The 24042-nt window shown below is 36.9% G+C and overlaps 1 protein-coding gene across 4 annotated transcripts in view; it reads left to right on the top strand.

Annotated features, from left to right (window-relative positions):
- Positions 1-23715, top strand: part of PUS10 (pseudouridylate synthase 10) — a 61113-nt gene extending 37398 nt beyond the window's left edge. For all 4 annotated transcript variants that reach the window (XM_023512107.1, XM_023512106.1, XM_023512105.1 and 1 more), the window contains 13 exons: positions 185-296; positions 2338-2399; positions 2702-2747; positions 5073-5137; positions 6413-6498; positions 7851-7976; positions 12533-12589; positions 13697-13773; positions 13866-13921; positions 15221-15338; positions 19823-19965; positions 22653-22752; positions 23258-23715. In XM_023512107.1, coding sequence (XP_023367875.1) covers positions 185-296; positions 2338-2399; positions 2702-2747; positions 5073-5137; positions 6413-6498; positions 7851-7976; positions 12533-12589; positions 13697-13773; positions 13866-13921; positions 15221-15338; positions 19823-19965; positions 22653-22752; positions 23258-23296 — 1087 coding nt within the window. In that variant the 3' untranslated portion in view covers positions 23297-23715. The remainder of the gene's footprint in view (positions 1-184; positions 297-2337; positions 2400-2701; positions 2748-5072; positions 5138-6412; positions 6499-7850; positions 7977-12532; positions 12590-13696; positions 13774-13865; positions 13922-15220; positions 15339-19822; positions 19966-22652; positions 22753-23257) is intronic.
- The last annotated feature ends 327 nt before the right edge of the window (positions 23716-24042 follow it).

Genomic DNA, 24042 nt, shown 5'->3' with positions numbered 1-24042 from the left:
ATATAAGGTCCATGAGATAAGGATTTTTTTTTGTCTGTTTTGTTCTCTGCTTTCTAATGTGTAGAATAGTGCCTGGCATGTAGTAGGCATTCAGTCAATATTTTTTAATAATTGCATAAATTCTTGCCTTTAATAGAAAAAGTGAAGTTTTTCATGTCAGTGAATTAATGTTTATGTTATTCAGAAAGCAGAGTCTGTCGCTGGGAAGAAATGATATAGTTCAGCTAAAAGAAGCCTACAAATGGATAACTCACCCCCTGTTTTCAGAGGAACTGGGTGTTCCCATTGATGGAAAGGTATTGGGTCCTCAGAATTGTTAATTTAATTCTCTGATTTTGCTAGTTTTACTTCATTATGTGGGAGAGTTTTGGTTAGCCAAAATAATCTTTTTTAAATAATCCAGTGGAGAATTTTTAAGCTTTTAAGATGTTAATTCCTAAGTGTCTTAAATTGAGGTTAAAGGCTTTCTTCTTCTTTTTTTTTCTCCCCCAATGACTTCTTGTGATCCAAGGCACTTATTAGTATAACAGGTGTAGTGTCCCCTAATTGACCTTAAAAGGTTAGAAATGAATCTTTGCATTTAATGTATTTATAGTTTAATTGGAAGAACAGATTTACTGATACAAAGCAATACATAAATAACTGTGAGCAAGTGTTTAGTCAACTCTAGACTATTTAATTTTGGATTATGAGAGTGGGCTCGCTCTGTCCTGCCTTGTTGGTATCTCACATCCCACTGTTCACTCTTAGGCAGTATCTTTAGAACAAGAACACTCCGTTTCTCCAGAGCAGACCTTGCCCTAGTCTCTGGAATGAATTGAATTTCAGGAAAGAGCTTGACATGCTTCTGTGTGTGAAAACAGACCATATTCCCAGGTCATCTTAAATTAGATTTTAATAGTATAGCCTCATTGATTCATCGTTTGGCTTGAAGGAAATTCCCTGAATATCCGATATGCCACTATTCAAGTAAAATCACAAAACCATCTTCTAAAGCTATATAGTTTTTTTCACCATTCTGAATTATGTAGTTGTATTTCCTTCTATTAGTAAAGATATGCTCTGACTGTTCTTTAAACTGAATATTGAGAGAATAGAGAATAAAACCACACATATTATGAAGAGGAAATGAGGTAATGAAAGTACCGTGGAAATTTGAGAAGTCATCAATGCAAAATATTTCTAGCTCAAATTTCAGTTTTGAAGTGCAAATCATTTTACATGATGAATCAGTGAGAACAGAAAATAGAAGACAAAATATGCAATAGTCTAATAGATTCAAATTGAGTGAAGCTTTCTTGAATAATAGGAATATGTTATTAATTTTAATTTTATTGATTAGAATAAGGAACAACAGAAAAAGGTATTCATTATTGTGATTCTAGAGTAGATAATAGGGTTGCTGAGAATCCAATGAATTCAGTAAATTTAAAAAATAATAAACAAAGAACTCAAAAAAGACCAAATTTTAATATACTATGATTTTGTTTTTCAATGTATAATTTTGTATATTCTCCATGGAGGAAAAAGTATATAGACTATGAAATTGTGCTTTTTTGGTATACAAGTATGTTCATTGCAGTATTTTTTTACAGCAGAAAAATTTTCTACAATTTAACTGTCCAACAGTTCCTAGAGTTGAAAAGATATCTATGATGTAATATTAAATGAAGCAATTTTCCAAAAGCACGCATAATATCTCAAAAAGTATATACATGTATGTTTTCATTAAATGGCTAGGGGAAAAAAAAAAAAACAGACCAAAATTGTCAATAGTTGTGGAGTGGGATTGAAAAACCATTCTGTTCTCTTATTTTATACTTTATGTGCATCACTTTTGTACTAAAACAGAACATTCAGATCACTTTTTTAAAACTCAAATCCACTAAGAGATTTGAGTGCTTTGAAAAGGAGTTTCATGTAGTTTTTAAGAATGTGACTAAAATGGTCTTTGCCTTGCTAATAATTCTAATCATAGTATAGATAGAACAATACTTCATTTCTTTCAGTTATTATCTCTTTCTGATTCTCTGAATTCTCATTCATCTTCATACCTAATTTATATATTGGTCCAAAAATCATACAAATTTATTAAAAAATTTATTTGAGAACTTTTTTTTTGTAGGATCACTAGTGACTGAGTTGTAGAAATTAAAATAAATAAATACTATTTCCTTTACAGCTTCCCTGTGAACAAGCTGATATGAGAGCAGTAGTATTTCGAGTTTTTCTTGTCACTTTTTCTGAGCCAATTTTTGAGAGTTAATTTCTATTTCCACTCTTAAGTTGTTGGTAGTTTCCTTTTGCTCATTTTTAAACTGTCTTTATAATTTTTAGAGCTTGTTTGAAGTGAGTGTGGTCTTTGCTCACCCAGAGACAGTTGAGGATTGCCACTTCCTGTAAGTTGCCATTGTAAATAACAATGTCAATTGTGTAAAATTGTTAATGCCTTTTGGTGTTCATGAAAATAGTATCGCTTCTTTTTCTAATGTGCATTTCAGAACTTGTCATGTCTTAATAGCTTAAAATGGGCCCTCTAACATAAGTTTCCTAGGAAGATCAATGCAGCTTCTTATAGGAATGCATTTTGTCTGCCCCGATATCCTGAGTTTAGCAGCCATATTATATAAAATATATTTGAATTATATCCACCTAGAAATAAACTCATTAACCTTTTATTTTAACTTTAATTTTATTTTAGAGGTACGTTATGCCCAGATTGTTTCAAGCCAGCCAAAAACAAACAGGTAAGGCTTCTCACTTCTTTAGTGAGTTTAGTCTAAGCAGAATATTCAGATTAAATAGGATATGCATTAGAAATGTGGCCATCTCTATTATATTAAGAATTAATCTTGCAATACTTTGATTGGCTGTATTTATTTTTATTTCTTTCAATTGTTTTCAACCTTGACTTCTGGCTAGGAAGTAGCGCAAAAAAACATCCTTGTGTCGTGTCAGTATTTGGCTTGTTCCCTTGATGTTGTTAAACTTAGAACCAGTGTTTCGATGAGGTTACTATTACCCATTTGGGGAAATTCAGCTTTTTTATTTTATCCCCCACATTACATCTTCTGAGGAAATCCACGGTAAATATCATCAGTGTTCCAAACTTTCATCTAATACGCATTTTCTAGAAATTGGTGTTCATATAATTGAAAGTAAATTATTTTATTTAGGACGTCCTGAATTAATATAGCCTATTTCAAGATATATTTGCAAAATAGGCATTTTATTCAAATTCTCCTTTACTTTCCAATGGTAGTGAGCAAATTAGTTAACATCTACTTTTATTTCATATTATGCTTGGATGGAATGGTATGACACAATATTGACAGTCTTTCCCAACTCAGTTATTATGTTTAGCTAATTCTGTCAAGCATTCCTGTAGTTTTACTGACATCCACTTTGTTGTCATAGTTGTTGAAAAGAATGTAAGTTTATTGTCAAAGATACATCTATTGGTCTTGCCTCTTGTTCTAATTGCTGGGCCTTTTAGAACTGGGGGGAAAAGTGTAACATTTGCCAAATACCCTGTGCTGAAGTAATTAGAAATTCAGACCAAGCCTAAAACTTCCTTACTTTTCTTATATCACAGTACACCTGAAACATTACCATATTTGTTGAGTACCCTGAGATTTACAGATCAAGTTGTTCCAGGTTGGAAGCAACAGGCCTGGGAGTTTTTACTGTCTCAGGCCCTCTCCAGCAGCCTAAAGAGATTAATATCTTGACACAACTGTAGTCCACTGCCATACCAGTTGGGAAGCTCTGCCCAAATGACCCGTAAAACATATTTATAATGAAGATCTAGTTTTTATTTGTTACTACCTTTGAGTAAATATTCAAGTGGCAGCATCAAATAATAGGATAAGAAAATTTTTGTCAAAGAATCATAGATACCACACCATTTTGGCGATGTGAGGTATCTCAAATGTGGTTTTCTTACCTTATGGCTTGGAATAAATTGAATGACTTTTTGAGATTTTTTTGAGGTTTAAGATTTCATATATTATAAACAGGCAGTTAACTTTCAGTTCTAGCCCTACAGTACCTTGTAGAACTCCTTAGGGCTCTTCAGAATGTGGTTTAGAGGAATTATTGCTTTGACTAGTGATAAACTGTCAAGATGTCTATATCATAATCCTTTTTAATCAAATGTGATTTCTCATAAGAGAAGAAATAATTGTGATTTATCACAGCAAGCCATGTATACGCACTAATTAGTTCTAGTATGTCTCCTTTGCAGTTTGGCTTTTCTTACTTAAAAAGCCCAAGTGGGACATTTTCTGTAGATGCACTTCTGTTCAGTAGGGTAGATTTGTTTACTTTGTCAGTAGTGAGTAAGACTGAGTTGCTAGATGCCAGGGCAAGTTGGTTGGCTGTTTTAAGCCTTACCCTGGGAGCCAACTCCTATATTACATACCATGGCTCCTGAAGGGATGTAGGGAAGAAAAAGTAGATGAATCAATCTGAATTGTTCTTGAGGTCTAGGGAAAAAATTCAAAGCATATTTCCTGCAATGTCATTTTTGTACTTGAAGGATACAGTGAAGAATGGCTCGGTTCCTGTGGGTGCCAGCCATATACACTGGAGCTGGCAGGTTCGAATCCAGCCCAGGCCTGCCAAACAACAATGACGACTACAACCAAAAAATAGCTGGGCATTGTGGCAGGCGCCTGTAGTCCCAGCTACTTGGGAGGCTGAGGCAGGAGACTCGCTTGAGCTCAGGAGTTGGAGGTTGCTGTGAGCTGTGACACCATGGCCCTCTACCCAGGGCAGCTTGAGACTCTGTCTCCAAAAAAAAAAAAGAATACAGTGAAGGAGACCTGTTCTGCTAAATGCACCTGCTATTACAGACATAGACTATTGTACTGAAGGGCAGGGTTATAGAGGTATCCCAACTGCACAGCTGCCATGAATGGTTAAGTTTCATTTATTTTCTTGAAGCTGTTAAGTATTTTCCCTTTAAAGGAGGTAAAATGATATTTCTCCCACCATGTTCTATGTTGCACCATTGGTGTTTTCTTGTCTAGGTGATAAAGTGTCTTTTCTTCTCATTTTACCCTATATAGTCGGTATTCACTAGAATGGCAGTTATGAAAGCTTTGAATAAAATAAAAGAAGAGGATTTCCGCAAGTAAGTAGAAGTATAGAACCAAAGAAGCATCATGGAATTTTAGAATCAAGGGAATGTTAGTGATAAGCTGGATTATCTCTAACACAAGACTTGATGTATTTTAGAGGCCAGGACTGTGCCTTAGCCATAGTTATATCCCCACCCCCTGGTGCAGTACCTGGCATGCAGTGATGTTCAATAAATGTTTGCCAAAATTAATATTTGAATTTATAAATCAAGTCCAACTTCTTCATCTTTTAGAAGAAGAAATTAATATCCAAAGTGGGATTTGATTTGTCTGAGATTTCAACTAGATAATAGAGAGGACTTCAAGCCAGATTTCGTGATGCTCTAGCCTAGTGCTAATCCCACTACATCTCTAATCCTGTGTTTCCTAGTACTGTTGTCCATCTTTAGAAGAGGGAGAAGGTGGCTTTTGAGTTTCTTTACCTGTTCAAATATGCTGAAGTACAATAAATACAGTAAATCTTACATTTTAATTCTCAGTGCATTCATTTTACTAAATAAAACATTACAGTTATCCTTCTAGAAGATCCTTCAATAAATTTCAGTGATGTTATAAGGAGGATTTCATATATTTTAATGACTAAAATGAGTCTCAGTGAAGCAATTGTTCCTGATTTCTTCTTCAAGACATCTTGGGAAAACTTATGACATTTTCAAGCCATGCATTTGGGATTAAATCCACATCTGGTCATATACAGGTAGACTCCAATCTATGGCTTTGGAAATTCTTAGATTGCAGACAGAGAATAAAGCCATATATTGTTCTTTCCTGTTTGTCCTAAACTTAGCTAAAAGGGCTTATTCTACCATATACCCCTTTTTATGGCTCTCTGGTCTAATTCCTAAGGTCATAGTTGGAATGAAAAGGAAAAAGAGAGAAAAATGGTAGACTACCCTTCCTATGGGTGGAACTTACTTATATGACCAGTCTCTAACCATGCACTAACTTTACCTAAAAGATAAAGGATCATGTAAGCTAGTAGTTAACAGCAAGTGACCATGGGTAGCAAATGGTTAAAGAGCTTAGAAGGCTTCCACTTTGTATATAAAGATCCAGGTTGACAGGTAGTAGCAGAGCCTTGTCACTCTCATCTGTAAAAGTGCTAATCCAGAGGCCTAAAGACCCTTATTGTTCCAAAAGTTAGGGAGAGGCTTAGTCATTGAAAGACTCAGGCTGTGTGTGTCTCAGACAATGCTGATTCATCTTAGTTTTGTGATTCAATATTATGTCTGGAAAATAGTAGCTGTAAAATTTATTTTGTTTTACAGGCAGTTTCCTTGTCCTCCAAACTCACCAAAGGCTGTATGCACTGTTCTTGAAATTGAGTGTGCTCATGGTGCTGTTTTTGTGGCTGGTAAAATATTTAGTCTAGAATATATGACACTGTGAACTTACTCTCCTTTCTGAAAAACTTACCTGACTCCTCTTCTGTTCTATTCTTCTTGTTGTTACTAGGTTCTGATTACTTTACTCTTTTGAGAAACAGAGCTATTAGCCAAACTTATTTTGGGTTCTGTAGGCATTCTTAAGGTTCATTCAGAAGATCTGTTATTTAAGATCCCATGTCAAAGGGAAATGATACTTCCTGGGTTTTAAGAGCTTTCATCAGACATTGGCTGAGTAGAAATATGGGTGGATGCAGAGACCCAAAACTGTTGTGGAGAAAGCAGCATAAAGGATATTTTATAACATAAAGCAAAGGGAACCTATGGCCTTAAGGAAACTTGAGCCTTCCTGGTCCTTAATTGCTGCCTTTTGACTGAATCCAAATTTTACATAAGTCCTTTTATTGAAAAGGATGCAGCAGAGAAAAACAAGACTAAACTTTTCTTGCCTCCTTTGGTACTTAAAAAAGAACAATCTGAAGGTTGCAGGTTCCCCACCCCTGAATTACTTGGCTTCCCCCCGAAAAAAAAAGTTGCATTGACTTTCCCAGGAGGCAATCTAGCAGGCAGTTTTTGTTTTGAAAGTTACAGCTGTTTTACACAGTAATAGCTAAAATGAAATTGTTCTTTAGTCTTGACTATAATACCCTGCTATAGGATAATGAAAGCTACCTGCCTTAGTGTGTCTTTGTTCATAAAGGAGTGAGTCATATTCTATTAGGGATTTTTTTTACTGGAAAAATAAATTCAAAATTTCCTTTATTTAGATTCTTTGGAATACATTATCACCAATAACTATTACATTGAAAGCATTTTTAATCAGGTGTAAAAGCAATAGCTTTTCTGCCTGTAGTCCCAGTTACTTGGGAGGCTGAGGCAAGAGAATCACTTAAGCCCAAGAGTTTGAGGTTGCTGTGAGCTGTGACGCTACAGCACTCTATGGGGGGTGACATAGTGAGACTCTGCCTCAAAAAAAAAAAAAGCAATAGTTTTTCTTAATCCTTGGTGCATTCTGTAATATTATGTAATTTAGCCAATCAGATTAATAAATATTTTGAGCATTCCTTCCAAATTCATTTGATGCACCATTCATATCATGTCTTAACCATCTATTTTGTCATTACTTCAAATCATTTTATTTAATTATCTACATGTCTATGTGTTGGCTCCCCAAATTAGATTGTAAGTTAGTTAAAAAGCTAGACCTTATTTTATATCATAACACTACAACTTTGGCACTCATTAAATAGTTGTTGCCTCTTTTTATTCTATTATGTTAATCACACCTTTCCATCCAGGCTACCTGATGTTTCTTTGGCAGGGAGATATAATAAATACTCCAGAAATCTACCACAAACTCCTTGGATAATTGATGGAGAAAGGAAGCTGGAATCTTCAGTGGAAGAATTGATTTCACATCATCTCTTGACAGTATTTAAAGCAGAGAGTAAGTTTTATAATTTTCTTTCTTTCTTTCTTATGGTTTGGGATTCATTGAGGGTACAAAGAATTAGGTTACACTGATTGCATTTATTAGATAAAGTCCCTCTTATAATTGTGTTCTGCCCCCAAGAGGTGTGCCATACACCGTGAACCCTCAACCCCGTCCCTTCTCCCCCATCCCTCATTCCCTTACCGCCTCCCCCCCATTTTAGCTCATCTACTGCCTTCATATTAGAATTGAGTACACTGGATTCTTGCTTTTCCATTATTGTGGTACTTTACTAAGAAGAATGTGTTCTACCTCCATCCAGATTAATACAAAAGATATAAGGTCTCCATCTTTTTAATGGCTGAATAGTATATTCCATGGAATACATATACCACAGCTTGTTAATCCATTCCTGGGTTGGTGGGCATTTAGGCTGTTTCCACATTTTGGTGATTGTAAATTGAGCTGCAATAAAGAGTCTAGTGCAAATGTCCTTTTGAGACAGAGTCTTACTCTGTTGCCCTGGCTAGAGTGCAATGGTATCATAGCTCATAGCAACTTCAAACTCCTGGGCTCAAGCAATCTTCCTGCCTCAGCCTCCCAAGTAGCAGGGTGGCATACACCACCGTGCTTGGCTAATTTTTTTTCTTTTTTCTTTTTTTTTGAGACAGAGTCTCACTATGTTGCCCTCGGTAGAGTACTGTGGCATCACAGCTGACAGCAACCTCAAACTCTTTGGGCTTAAGTGATTCTCTTGCCTCAGCCTCCTGAGTAGCTGGGACTACAGGTGCCTGCCACAATACCCAGCTATTTTTTTCTATTTTTAGATGAGATCTTGCTCTTACTCAAGCTGGTCTCAAACTCCTGAACTCAAGCTTTTCTTCTGCCTCAACCTCTCAGAGTATTAGGATGATGGCATAAGTCACCATGCCCAGCATGTAATTTTCATATTTAAATATACTGCCTATCATTAGTAGATTTCTTGGGGGTGGCAGAAAAAATTTCTATATTTTGATAATCACTAGCGAGTCTGGGTCTGTAGGCTTCCCATGAACAGGGATCATCATCATGTCCTGAGTGCCTCTGGCCTGGGCTAGATTTCAGCCACAGCATCCAAAAATGTCTGCCTTTCCTCTCTTGGATGACTTTCTCCTGGGGAAATTAAAAAACAGTGGTGAAACACTTTTAAATGAATGGACCTAAGCCCTGACCTTGGCACATCTCAGCCTTGGCTTCTTGAGAAATATGAGGAAAATTAAAATATATCTTCCTCGTCTAGTTCTTGTTCCAGAGTCATCACTGGCAAATGTCTGCTTATGTCTTGGGATAAAGTTCAGGCCTAGAGAAGACAGATCAATAGCAACCATTTTACAAAGACTTACGGCAGACATACTGTGTTTTGATTTCCTGGGTATTAATGAGGCAAGTTTGTGGGATGACTCAGGTCCTGTACAGCTTATGCTTCCTTTGTCTCAACAGGCTTGTCAAGTCAGAGTTTTGTGATTTCATATAGGATTAGATAAGAGGAAAGGAACCAGGATTTCAATTGCAGGAAATCGTGTTACATGTCAGGAATAAGTGCAGGCAGTAAGTGATATCACTCTTTGGAATAGGGCTCCTTGCATAATTAGAAAACCTTTTTTGAGGGGCCACCTAGATATCCATTCTTCTCTTTAAAAAACTTAAGACAAAGTGCTTTAGAATGCCAAGCAGGTGGTCTAGATGAGACATGGCCATTCCTTCCAACTCTCTGTCTTGCTAGAAGGAAAGAGAAGCACTTCAAACCACATCCCTTTTATAATTTGTGGCCTATCAGGTAGGTGCACCCATTTTAAGAATTATTCAGTGAATAAAGAAGTAACTCAGCAACCTAGTATTTTTTAAAATCTTAGTAAAGACTCTGGGCTATTACTATGAGCATTTACCTACTTAATTTGGTATTTACAAACTGGTTATCTTATAAGACTTATGCAAGTTATAAAGAAGTGAAATAAAGCTTTAGCAAAAAAGTTTCACGTTTTTCTTGGGGCTACCTTATTCCCTTTCTCTAAGAAGATTCAAGAAACCTTCAGTTCATACTATTTGGGTCCCAAGGAATCTCCTGTTATTCACAGGGCTCCTGCTATCCAGAGGGCTCTTTCAGAGCTGTGCTTTTCCCCTTGCAGTCTCTCAAGGTGCAAAGGTGGTTGGTTGTCATTTTTCCTGGGTGTCTGTGCTAACGGCTCCTCATCAGGGGAGGAAACCTTGTTTGAAATCCCTAACTAATAGCAACAGTTTGCTTAAATTTGTGCTTCTCAGATATATTACTTTTGATTAATGGTTCATGTCTGACAACTCTGAGAAGATGCTTCTAGGTATCGTACCCTTAAATTTTGCAGCTGTAGTATACGGAGCAGCTCAGCTATGTATATAAATGTTCCTTCCCCTAGGTGGGCTGTATAGACTTGTTTCTTAGTCATTTCACACTGAAACATCATATGATCCACTTGCTAATTACTAAGTTAATGAGTAATAAATTTTGACACATTCTTGTAGCAGTTTGGCCAGGGCCGGGTTCGAACCCACCACCCTCAGTATATGGGACCAGCGCCCTACTCACTGAGCCACAGGTGCCGCCCAATTTTGGCACATTCTTAAAATCAATGTGTCAAAAAATTTTCCCCTGATGTATTTATTATTTCACTTATTGAATAAATGTTTGTCATGTCAGTTCTCTGCTAATGACTAGCTAACAGATCAAGTCCAAAGTACTTAATTTGCTTTTTCTGGGATTCTGGGGCCTTCATCATCTGGACTCTGCTTTTCTTTCAGCCCCGTTGTCTATGTGCCCTGCGTACAAAGGCCACTGCATTTCAGCTGAACCACTTATAGTTCCTGATCATTCTTGACTTAGATTTTGTTTTTTAGGGGGATAATGCGAAGCATAGTGTGAGTTTAAAAAACTCGACTAAATCTTAAGCTGAATTGAAGTATGAAATTATTAATACTTAGGGCAGTGGCTCCTTTTCCTTTTTGGTGAGCTCTTATTCTTCTTAATCCAATAAAGTTTTAAGGTCTGTCCCCCACATTTTTATCATTCTTTACTAGGATCCAAGGAAGTTTCCTTAGGTCTTAAGTTTCAAATATTTTTCTAAAAGATGTGGTAAATACCCCTTTTGCCTTAGTCTGGATTTAATGCTTCTCATGAGCCTGGCTTTCTGTACTTCTTTCTTAATGATAGCCTAGAATTTATGGGAAATTTTGTGGGTTGCTTTATGAATTTAATATTTCTGGCCTGAGTTAGCAGTAACTGGTAGGCTTATCTCTTTGAGGTCTGTTTGTCCTCTTCACCCTTTCTAGTCACAGTTCTGGCTTAGTCGCTGCAGACCACCTGGTTCCCCGACATGGCTAATCAGGAGATGGAGGTTGGCAGGTATAGGACAAACCATAGCCTCCAGGGAGTCTGTATCTGCAGCTTCCCAAGTGCCGTTTAGCTATAGCCTTCCATCTTCAGTGCTACATCTCGAGCATCTTAGCTCTGACTCAAAGCGGCTGATATTGCTAGAATCCTACTCCCTGCCTGGCTGACCTAGTTCTGTATCTGTGAAAGCTGTGTAACTTTTGTTGTTGTTGTTTAATTTAACCATTTTCTCTTCCAATATTTGCAGCTTTTAGTCTGTGATGATCCATTTATCTTAGAGTGTACACTGGTTTTATAATGGTTCCAGTTTACTTATTTATTTATTTTTTGAGACAGAGTCTCACTTTGTCTCCCTGGGTAGAGTGCTGTGGAGTCACAGCTCACAGCAACCTCCAACTCTCGGGCTCAAGCAATTCTCTTGCTTCAGCTTCCCAAGTAGCTGGGACTATAGGAGCCACCACAATGCCTGGCTATTTTTAGAGATGGAGTCTCGCTCTTGGTCGGACTGGTCTCAAACTCCTGAGCTCAAGCAATCCACTCGTCTTGGCCTCCCAGGGTGCTAGGATTATAGGCGTGAGCCACCGCACCCGGCCAGTGGGTTTCAGTTTAGGTTTGATTATGCGTATAAGGAATTTGCTTTTTAGAGTCAAACCTTTTTTTTCTCTCTTCATAGAGTTTTAATCTTAAATAGATGTTCTTCTTTCTTTTGTTTTAAGGAAAGAAATAAAGACAGTATGTTTTCCCCATAAGCTTATGGTGGTGGTGGGACTTTCCTCCAAACAGGCTCTGCCCTTGGCTTTTCCGTGGGATTGTGACGTGGGATGATAAGTTCTGACTTTAACGTCAGAAACACTTAGCTTTGCCATTTAATCGTTCTGAAGGTTGATGTTCTTTTATTTAATTTCTACCTCTTAAGGTTTAATAAGGATTAAATAAAATAAGGTATACACAATTTTTAACCCAGTTCCTGTAAGTTCTCAATAAATGGTGTTTATTATTGTCATTACTATTTTTAGTAGAGATTGGGATTAAAGGTAGAACGATGACTATCCCCTGGGATTTTCTTGTAGATTGTTCAAGACCTTAAATTGGGTTTCTTTCAAAGATTAGGAACAAATATGTCTTAGGGCTATGATGTCTCTGATTTTTTTTTTTCTTTATCTGTCCAAAGGTTTTAATTTTTCATCCTCTGGAAGAGAAGATGTAGATGTGAGAACATTAGGAAATGGTAAGATTGTAGCAGCATCACCTGATCAGAACTAACTTTACTATTATCACACTTTCCAAACAGCAGGCTTACTGTAGTTACTTAGGCAAAACCAAAATGAGCAGGGCCCCAAGCTTCTCCAAGTTAGGAAACTCTGGATTACGGAGCTACTATATAAATTGTATGACACATGTCTTAATAGGCCATTCTTTTTACATACCTGTAGATTATAAGGGACTTCTATGTGCATTAACAACAAAGGGACTGATTTTTTTCAAAAGTTTGATTATTAATTGTTCCATTTAATAACATTTCAGAGGTACTGGTACAGTTTTTAAAATGAACATCTTCATTTAAAAAGTGATTCTAGGCTTGGCACCTATAGTTCAGCAGTTAGGGTGCTGGCCATATACACCGGGGCTGGTAGGCCTGAACCTGGCCAGGGCCTGCTAAACGACAAACTACAACAACAAAACAGCCAGGTGTTGTGGTGGGCACCTATAGTCCCAGCTACTTGGGAGGCTAAGGCAAGAGAATCACTTAAGCCCAAGAGTTTGAGGTTGCTATGAGCTGTGAAACTCCCAAGGGCAACATAGTAAGACTCTGTCTCAAAATAAATAAATAAATAAATAAAGTTCTACTCTCTTAGCCTACATTTCTCTCTTTTACCTTGTTGCATTACAAGATGATGAGAGTTAATCCAGAACCATTTGAGATTTTTAGTCCTTCCTCTCACAGATCACAGCCTTTCCATTTCACTAGTGGATTAGGGGAGGAGGATGGATTTTAATAGGACATTGCTGCATGTGACAGTGTTACATTGTAACTGAGTTAATTAGCAGTTATTTGAATTTTATTTTGTAATTAACACAGGCTTGTTTAAGGACCTTTGGGAAAGCAGTCATTTTCACATATTGCCTGTGCTGGGGTTTAGCAGCCCCCACCCCCCACCAAAAAGCCCCTTGATTCTTTTCACACATTCTTCCCTTCCCCAGATGTAGTCATGTCACTAAACTTTCAGTCCTCTAGAGCTCAACCCGTTTTTCACACCTCCTAACCCTCTTGCATTAGCCCAAATGTTAACTCCATCAACACGTTTCTGTTTCATGACGGGGTGTGTGCTGCCAGGAAGGCCCTTTGCAATTGAGCTGGTGAATCCTCATAGAGTACATTTCACTTCACAAGAAATTAAGGAACTTCAGCAGGTAAACCGCTTCATGACATGGAAATCGTCATGTTTCTGCAACTCTCTAACTGAGCTAGAGTGCTAATTGTTTTTCTTTTTCTGCTACTACAGAAAATTAATAAGTCTTCTAACAAAATCCAAGTACGTGACTTGCAGCTTGTTACAAGGTAAGGGTAGGCTCACTGGAGATGATTTCAGAAAGGAAATTTTGGTTGCAGATCACATATCTAATATGGGGATTATATGCAGAATATTTAAATAACACTAACAACCAAAATAAAAATGGGGAAATGATTAAGTATTCACTTCTCTGAGGAAGATATACAAATAACCAATGAACACGTGAAAAAATGTTCAACATCGTAAGTCATTAGGGCAATGCAAATCAAAGCCAAGGTGACATCCCACTTCACACCCAGTAGGTGGTTATCATCAAAAAGACAGAAAATAACAAGTGCTGGCCAGAAAGTGGAGATGCTGGAACCCCCGTATCTTGCTGGTAGGATTATAAGTGCGACCACTTGGGAAAAGTTTGGCAATTTCTCTCAAAAGGTTAAACATACAGTTACTATATGACCCAGCAATTCCACTGCTAGATGCTGTACTTTCAAGAGAAATGAAGACATACATCTACACAAGGACATGTACATGAATGTTCATAGTAGCATTTTTCATAATAGCAAAGAAATAGAAACTACACAAATGTCTATGGATAAGTAAAATGTGGTATATCTCATTGTGGTATAATGGAATATTATTGGTAATAAAAAGGAATGAAGTACTGATATGTGCTACAATATGGATGAAACTTGAGATCATTATGCAATAAAAAAGCAGTTATTAAAAACACCACATACTGTATGATTCTATTTCATATAAAATGTTTAGAACAGGGAAATCTCCTAGCAGTCTGGGAGGCTGAGGCAGGTGGATTGCCTGAGCTCCCGGGTTCAAGACCAGCCTGAGCAAGAACAAGACCCTGTCTCCAAAAATAGCTGGGCGTTGTGATGGACACCTGTAGTCCCAGCTACTTGGTAGGCTAAGGCAAGAGAATCACTTGAGCCCATTGAGGTTGCTATGAGCTATGACTCCACGGCACTCTACTGAGGGCAACAAAGTAAGACTCTGTCTCAAAAAAAAAAAAAAAAAAAAAGAAAGAAAGAAAGAAAGAAAAAGAACAGGGAAATCTATAGTGACAGCAAGTCAATTAGTAGTTGGCTAGGGATGGGGAGAAAAACGGAGTAGGAAGTGATACTAATGGGCATGAAGTGTCTTTTTGGGAGTGATGAAATTAGAAAATTAGATTGTGGTGATAGCTGCACAACTCTGAAAACATGCTAGAAATCATTGAATTGGACAGTTATATATAAATTACATCTCATTAAAACTATTTTTAAGAAAGAAATTTTGGGCAATTCGTATGTATTTAATATATTCAGACAAATTTTTGTATTGTTTTTGTTTAGAGAGGCAATAGGACACATGAAAGAAGGTGAAGAAGAAAAAACCAAGACCTATAGTGCCTTGATATGGACAAATAAAGCAATACAGAAGAAAGACATTGAATTCCTAAATGATATAAAGGTAGTTCAAGTGCTCTTATCGTTTTTTATTTTATTTTTCCATTGCCTATAAAAGAATCCATTATCTTCTAGTTTATTACCAGCAAGTTACAGGGCACAGGCTTTGGGGTCTGTGAAACCTAGTTTCAAATCCCATGAAACTTTGCCATATACTACTTAATGGACAGTTCATCTAACCTGCTGGAGAAGCAGTGTTAATGATGAAAAGCCGACTCTCAAGACAGGTTCAGATGCTGTGTTCAGATCCTGCGTCTGTATTGCTTAGCTGTGTGCATTTGGACAAGTTACTTAGCCTGTCTTTATGCTTCAGTTTCTTCATCTATAAAATTAGTTAAAAGCATTAAATGAGTTTAATCATGTAAAGCACTTAGAATAGTACCTAGCTCATAGAAAATATTCAGCAATGCTCTTATAATGTTTGGTTATCTATAAAAACCAAATACAAAACAGGGCTTATGTAATAGAATTGATGATGACATTAAGTACATGAATAAAATGTGATCATACACCTAAAGCACATACACTTGGGCACACGCTAAGTTTTCCTTCACACGAGCATGTCACCTGTCTCCACCTCTTTCTGTAAAGAAAATTTACTCTCAGATGCAACCAATGCGACCTGGCACAAAGGTACATATAGTTAGCAGAATGTTGTTTTTTTTGTTGTTGTTTGTTTGGGGTTTTTTTGTAGTTTTTGGCCAGGGCTGGGTTTGAACCCACCACCTCCGGCATATGGGGCCGGTGCCCTACTCCTGAGCCACAGGCACCACCCCCACAATGTTGTTTAAAGTGGCAATATTTTCTAATCATCTAGAAGGACTGGTTTAATATTATGGCACATCTGTACAATGGACTATTACTATCCAACCATTAAAAATTATGTGGTAGATTAATATTTTGACATAGGAAAATGTTCCTAATAAGTGCTAAGAGGGGAAAAAATAGGATATAGAGAATAAAGAGGATGATATGGTGTGTTTTAAGCCCACACGTCTGTATATACATACAGATGATGATGTAGAAAACAAATTCTATGGCAACAGATACCATAAATAGGGTTTCTTATCTTGAAAGATACAAATACCTGACTTGGCTCCCATAGCATAGTGGCTATGGTGCCAGCCACATATACCAAGGCTGGCAGGTTTGAACCTGGCCCAGGCCAGCTAAACAACAATGAAACTGCAGCAAAAAATAGCCAGGTGTTGTGGTGGGTGCCTGTAGTCCCAGCTACTTGGGAGGCTGAGGTAAGAGAATCGCTTAAGCCCAAAGAGTTTGAGGTTGCTGTGAGCTGTGATGCCACAGCACTCTAGCAAGGGTGACACAGTAAGACTTTCTCTCAAAAATAAATGAAAAAGAAAAATACAGACATCTAATAGATAAAAATGGACAAAGGATATGAACAGGCAGCTGAAAAATGAGCAACTATAAATGGCCAAGAATCATTTGAATAGATGTTCCACCTCTGGGTTAAAGTAACTAGAAGTCATCGCTTTATTCCCCTTAAGTTAATGATGCCTCAGTGGATTGGCAGGGAGGAGAAAGACGGTTGTACACAGTTTCAGTAGGAATGCAGAGTGTTCCAACCTTTTTGGAACATGTGGCAATCACCATAAAATTTTAAAATATATTGGTCTTCTACTGACAATCTGTTCTATAGAAATAAAATTCCAGTCATAAGGATACATACACATTGATGTTTATTGACTTTGTTCAAAGTGGCAAAATCAACAAAAAACTAGAAACAAAATCAATATCCTTCAATAAGAAAACGGTAGAATAAATTGGAATATTGTAGAGCTATTGCAAACCAGAAAGGGCCTATGGTCCCATTTGATATATTAGTGTGTATATATGTGTAAAGTGTTAGAAAATAATAGGTATGTCTATACCTGTGACTTGTAACACCCATGACATTATGAAAAAAAGTGAAGTGCAGAAAAACATTTATGAGAATTTTGATGAAGACATAAAAGTCATTCACCTGCTTAGAGAAATGCATCTATAAAATGTGGGTATGAATATCCTGCAGTGGCCCTTCATTTCTCAGCTTCTGTGATTCTCTGTCTAAGGTCCTTTGGTTTTTCAGCCTTTAGGATGATAGATAGCTTTAAGATTTCAAAACAAATTTTGAAATTATATTCCCTCTCATGTATGCAAGTCATTGAGAATATCATGGGGAGAAAATAAACTCATTTAAAAAAATAGATTCATACTTCGAGGGCAGCCATAGAACTAACTCAGGAATAGTGCTAATAGATGATTTTTAAAGGTACAGACTAAGTGGTGAAAGGGTCTATTTTAAGGGTCCACAGCCCAAGTAGACTGACACAATTAGCTGATTTCTAATGTTTTCATAGTTTCTAAATATTCCTATAAAAAACAGAAAACTGACCTACTTCCCCATTTTAAGAAAAACTCACTTCAAATTTACTACTTGTCCCCTCTTTTTTAAGAGCAACCTACTTTTTTTTTTTTTTTGAGACAGCGCCTCAAGCTGTCCCCCTGGGTAGAGTGCTGTGGCATCATAGCTCACAGCAACCTCCAACTCCTGGGCTCAAGCGAATCTCCTGCCTCTGCCTCCCAAGTAGCTGGGACCACAGGTGCCCGCCACAATGCCTGGCTATTTTTTTGGTTGCAGCCGTCATTGTTGTTTTGGCGGCTGGATGCAAACCCGCCACCTTAGGTGTATGTGGCTGGCGCCTTTGCCGCTTAAGCCACAGGCACCAAGCCAAGAGCAACCTACTTTTAAGAAAAAAAGTACATGTGCATATTTCTGAAAATTCAGCAGTATGGGAACAGCAGAGTATAATGTTAGAATAAATGGTTTCCTTTTGTTGGCTAAAAACCGACCAAAAAAGACGTATGTGTTGATCTGAGTATTATGCTGGCAGCAGTATAGCAGCTAACTTGGTATTTCCACTGACTGGCTCAGGGTCAGAGTTCTAGGAATCTAGAAGTAAAGAAAGGTGTGGGTAGAAGAGCATTCTCAGCTAGCTGTCTCTGTACTCTAGAGGCCATGTCTTAGTAGACTTCTTAAGAGTTTAGCCTTGTCCTTGATTTTTTGGTCTTTTTGGCCAAAAAAAGACAGCTTGTGAAGACAGCTTATTTCATCAAAACAAAGTGCTTCTAAAATCAAAGTAATACAGAATCATAAAAACCACAGAGATGGGAGGGGCCATTGAATCACTGCTCTGATACAAACAGTCACACCTTTTCAAATGTGGTGTTTGTCAGAACTTGCCTTCTTTCTTGTTGGAAAACTTGATAGGAGGGAGACCAGACAGAAACCTTTCCTTCAGGCATTCACTAATCACGTAAATTAGGAAGAGCTGTTCCAACAAGAAACTGCAGAGAATTCAGTTCTTAAGAGCCTACATCTTTAGTTAAGTCCAATATCTATTTTTAAAACTTGGAATTAGTTGACCTTTTGCAGTATTAACCTCTTTTTAAAAAGAATTTGTATCTTGTGACATAAAGAAAAATTTCTGATATGAACTAATTCCAGGTAGGCTGAACATGGTGGCTCAGGCCTGTAATCCTAGCACCCTGGGAGGCCAAGGCTGGTGGATTGCTTGAGCCCAGGAATTCAGAGACCAGCAAGAGTGACCCTGGTTCTACTAAAAATAGAAAACATAGTTGTGTGTGGTGGTGGCACACGCCTGTGGACCCAGCTATTAGCGAGGCTGAGGCAAGAGGATCACTTGAGCTCAAGAGTTTGAGGTTGCTGGGACCATGATGACACCATGGCACTTGATCCAGGGTTACTCTTTCTCAAAAAAAAAAAGAAAAAAAACCTGCGTCCCTAAAAATCTGAAATATAAAAGACATACAGTATTAACATTATTCACAAGCTAGGCTAATAAATATTGGGAAGTCCTGGCTTATTGTGCACACTTATTTGTAATTATTGTATTGAAATGTATCCTACTTAGTGATGCAGCATTTCCAGATACAGTCTTGTATAACTAAACCCCTCCAAACAAAAAATCTAACCCTTGAGAGTAGGTATATTTTCTCTAAAACATGCAAACTGCTCTTATGAACAAGTCACTGATGTCCTGCCTTCTGCAATGAGACTATTTCTCTCCCCAGCCTGAAATCCCCACTGTTAGGTTATTCTGTTGGACTAGAAAGCAAAGGTAAGAACAGAAGAGCCCTGCTGAAGTAAGGGGCAGGATGGAACTGCAGGGATCTAACCGGTTTGTTGTATATTAGACCCAAACAGACTTTGAGGACCATTGACTTCAAGGCCCTTTTTTAATGGTGACCCTTGTAGGGCACATAGAATGAGTAATTATGGGGTAGATCATGATAAATCCTACAGAATACAATTTATTGTAACATTAGGTAGTTTCTACCCTCACAGTGATAGATGACGTCCTTTAATAAGACATCTGTGGTAAGCTCTGGATGACCAAGAAAGTCTAAGGCTTTACTAGGCAACAAAGCTCTAACTCTGTGGTTGTGTATCATAATCTTTAGGACCTAAAGATTGACCAGAAAACTCCTCTACGAGTCCTTCACCGAAGACCCTTGGCTGTGAGAACTCGGGTCATTCACTTCATGGAGACACACTACGTGGATGCCCACCATTTCCGCCTCTATCTGAAAACACAAGCTGGAACGTATCCTTCCACTTTCTGTCTTGCAACCGGGACCCTATTGAAGAGTTATACTGCCCTAGATAAATAGGTTCAACCTGGTCTAAGAGATACTAGGGAAAGGATTATATGGGAGTAGAAGCCTTTTTTTTTTTTTGGTTTGAGGTGTTTGTTCCCATTAAATCTGTTTTTTCAAAATGACATTTTAAACCCTGGGTTAGCAGTCAGTTCATTGTTAGCTTTAAAGTTATCTCTGTTACATATAATTATAGTGTCTTACACAGTGCTGAGCACATTATAGATACTCAGAAAATACTTCTGATTGATTCATTTGCTGTTTTTATATTTTTTTGCAAGTCATATGTTCATTACCACATTTAGGTCCTTTCAGCGTTTCAGCCACTTGCCCCAAATGACTAAACACAGGCAACAGATGGGAACGCTGCTACTTTACATCCTCATCTTAGCTTTACTCAGCCACTGCCCCAGTACAACAGAGAATATTCTTTCTCTATATGCCTTATGAAAAAACAAAACATTTCAGATTACATATCCTTTGTCTGAGCTGCATAAACTTGGTTGACAGTAGTACTATGCCGGCATCAGTGCCATTTTCAAAGACTGCAGAGTTTTGACTTGTGTTATAAATGGAAAGGCTGAGATCAGAGTTAAACATATCCACAGTCCATGGCTGATAATTTGTTTATAACCTAACCTTACTTGTTGGTAAGTTCCAGGTCATATGAAGTTTTATATCAGAACTGAGCTGCTGATTAAAATATATCAGGGAGCTCCCAAAGTCTTAGCTTTAGTTTACTTTTCGAAGGTGTTCTTACTTTTTATTTCTTGGTTTTATATTGTGATCTAATAGTATGAAGTGATAATATATTCTAAATAGTATAAAACTAATAATGTACTTATGTATATAAGAAAAAGAGCAAGTTTTAATCACCAAGAGCCATTATCCTCACTACATTGCTGTAACTAATGTGCCAGTCCTTCCCAGCAACCTGCTTTCCCCTCTTCTTCCTCTGGCCCATCCCAGGCTTACGCAGCTGAATCACATATAGGTTATCTACTCTTAGAAACTTCTAAATTTTGTAATGTGGATTAAACGATCTATTTAGATTCCAGTGGACAGACATTTGTATCTTTGTTGATCGGGGCACATTTGCTCTTTATGGATAGAATTTCAAAGTAATCCCAGATTTTAAAAAATCTTTTAATCTAATTCTGGCTTTAGCTTTGGTGTGTCAAAGAGAAATGCAATGTCTTTGAGAGAAGCTAATGTCTTTTCAATCCTACTAAAAACATTTTTAGAACCATCCGCGTACCTGTGCTTAAGTTGTTGTTAACCAGTAAAGACTGGTAAAGCTTTAGATACTATATTTTCTATGCACAGAAGTATACGAATTTCTTACATACTAAATTTATTTTGTATATACACTATATATATATATGTTGCTCAGTATACTGATCTAGCTCATTTGACTTAAACCTTGTCTCTCTGGCTATGAATAAGATCCTCTCTGAACATTTTAACTGGTTGTTTTGGGACTTTTTGGTCATCTCCCCTCATCGTTGCTACTCAGAAGGAGAATTCACTAAAGAAGATGAGAGAAAAAGAATTACGATTGGTTAGTTTAGCAAAAAGACCATCGGTAGATAATTACAAGTCTCTCTTTTTATTGTTTGGGATTTATTGAGGATACAAAGAATAGGTTACATTGATTACATTTGTTAGTTAGGTAAAGTCCTTCTTATAATTACAAGTTTTATGTTTTGAGTCAAAACATTTGATGAAAGAAAATGATCATAAAGTGAAGAAATCAACCTATCACACTATTGATTTATTTATCATCTGGGAATGATTTTTCTGATTCAAATTCTATTAAATATTTTATACTAAATGCTAGTTTGTAGATAACACAACATGATGCTGTGTTTTTACTGAATGTTGGCAAAAACGTTATTTTAGATAACTACTATCAAGGCTGCAATAGAGTCCTGTGTAAGGAATATTAATATAATCTTATTAAGAACAGACTCCAAAATTAGTCATTGACTTCTAAATTTAAAGACTTATGAAGGAGATATAAGACTTAAGAGAAAAATAACTTAGTTCTCTTGTTAACCACATTAGCAAATAACTAGAACATAGGTCCTTTGATAATCCTTCTGAAGGGCCTTCATTAAGATAAAATTATTATTCTCTTTGTCCCTTCCATCCTGTTGCCACTGGATCATTTTACAGGGAAAGCCATCATTGAGGTTACTCCGTGTGTGATCTTATAGAGCCTACCATCTGGCAGATGTCAGTTGCCATTCAAAAATGGTACCAGAAAGATGATTAAATGGAAATTGTGAGAAAGAAGAAATAGTTGTTGTTTTTTTAAAAGCATTGTACTATGGGTAATTTAAAAAATCCATACCCAAATCTGGGCACTTGTAGTTGAGCTAAGAAAAAGGAAGTCATGACTTTTGGTAAGTTTTATGTAAATATAAGCCCCAGGTCTTGATGTTGGCCACTAGCCTAGTGTAGTTACCAGCTTGCTGTAACTTATTTTCTAAAACATACAACTTAGAGCTCAGAAATGACCTCCCTTTAGTAATATTTGGGCTTTTATTTATTATTTCCTTTTCACTTATCAAATCTCACCAAACAGTTGGTACTGCATGCTATCTTCATTTTTTCCTTAAATAAACTCCAGCTATATCAAAGAGTTTGTACATGGAGACTTTGGGAGAACCAAGCCAAATATTGGCTCTCTGATGAATGTGACTGCAGACATTCTTGAGCTGGATGTTGAGGTAAACCTTTTTACTGTGGAATGTACATTTGCAAAGTGAATTCAGCCGAAGTTATGCTCTTTCACATTAAGCCATATAGCACTACTTACCTTCATAGGTGACTGAAAAAATCTCACAGGTCAAAATCTCACAGTAACATTGTATTGCAGGGAGGAACTGTCTTTAGTATTTTTATTTTTTAAAACAAATTTATGGTCTCATTTATGTTCCTTGCAAATATATAGCTAATTTACTGCCTGCTACTTTATCCATAAACAATATTTTAAAATTTTAAATTTATCTTACCAGTCATAAGGCACAATTTCATAACCAGCTGAGAAACCCTCAGACCCCAGAATCTATAGCATGCATTTGAGTCTTAAACTGTGGTATTCAATAGCTTTTTTCTTCATATGCACTTTCTTTGGTTGCATTATGTCAAAACTACAAAATTTATACAACATTACCTGCACATGATTACCAGGACAGTGACATCTGTTTTCCTGCCTTGTTTTCTCCCTTCTAGTCTGTTGATGTTGACTGGCCACCTGCTGTGGATGACTAGCTTTCAAATTTGGAGACAGAGAGCAGGGTTTCCCTGGTATGATGTGGACATCCATGGAGCACACAATGTAAAATGGCTGTTTACCCACAAACGGTGACTTAGAAACCATTTGGATCATGTTGATCTATAGATTTTTTAAATTTGTTGTAACATCTCAGGATCTATACATATGTGTGTTTTGTGTTAAATTGTTCCAAGGATGTCTTATGATTTTTCTCATTCCCTTTCTCACCCTCACAAACCAAACTGTGGATAATGAAATCATTCTCCTTAATTCTTTCACATAGAGAGTTACACAAACATTTCTATTAATTTGAGAAGCTGTCTTTTCTTCCAGCAAGATTTCCTTCCATAAGAGTTATACCATCTTTAAAATCATGTTCAATTTTTTTAAATTATCAGAATAAACTTATATCTAGTTTATACAGCATAATATCCTATGAAGCTCTAAGATAGCAAAGAAAATCCAACAGCATTAATATTTTTCCTAGTAAGCCTCAAACAAGCTATTACCAATAGAAGTGCTTTTGGATGTGATTTGTCACAAATCCTAATGATCTCAAATTACTATTCTGACAATCTAAAATTATCAACACATTTTTCCCTTGGAGGGAAAGTGAAACCTTAGGAATTGAGACATACCATGGTGAAAGATCACCATAAAACTTTTAACTAAGGAGAAACAAGTGCCTTTAATAACTTCAATCCCAGGGGTAATATGAAAAATTAAGATTGCCAAAATTAAG

Source organism: Otolemur garnettii, unplaced genomic scaffold, assembly GCF_000181295.1.
Source record: "Otolemur garnettii isolate 467f Iridium unplaced genomic scaffold, OtoGar3 scaffold00024, whole genome shotgun sequence".
Lineage (NCBI taxonomy): Eukaryota > Metazoa > Chordata > Mammalia > Primates > Galagidae > Otolemur > Otolemur garnettii.
This window is presented reverse-complemented; position numbering and strand designations above follow the sequence as displayed.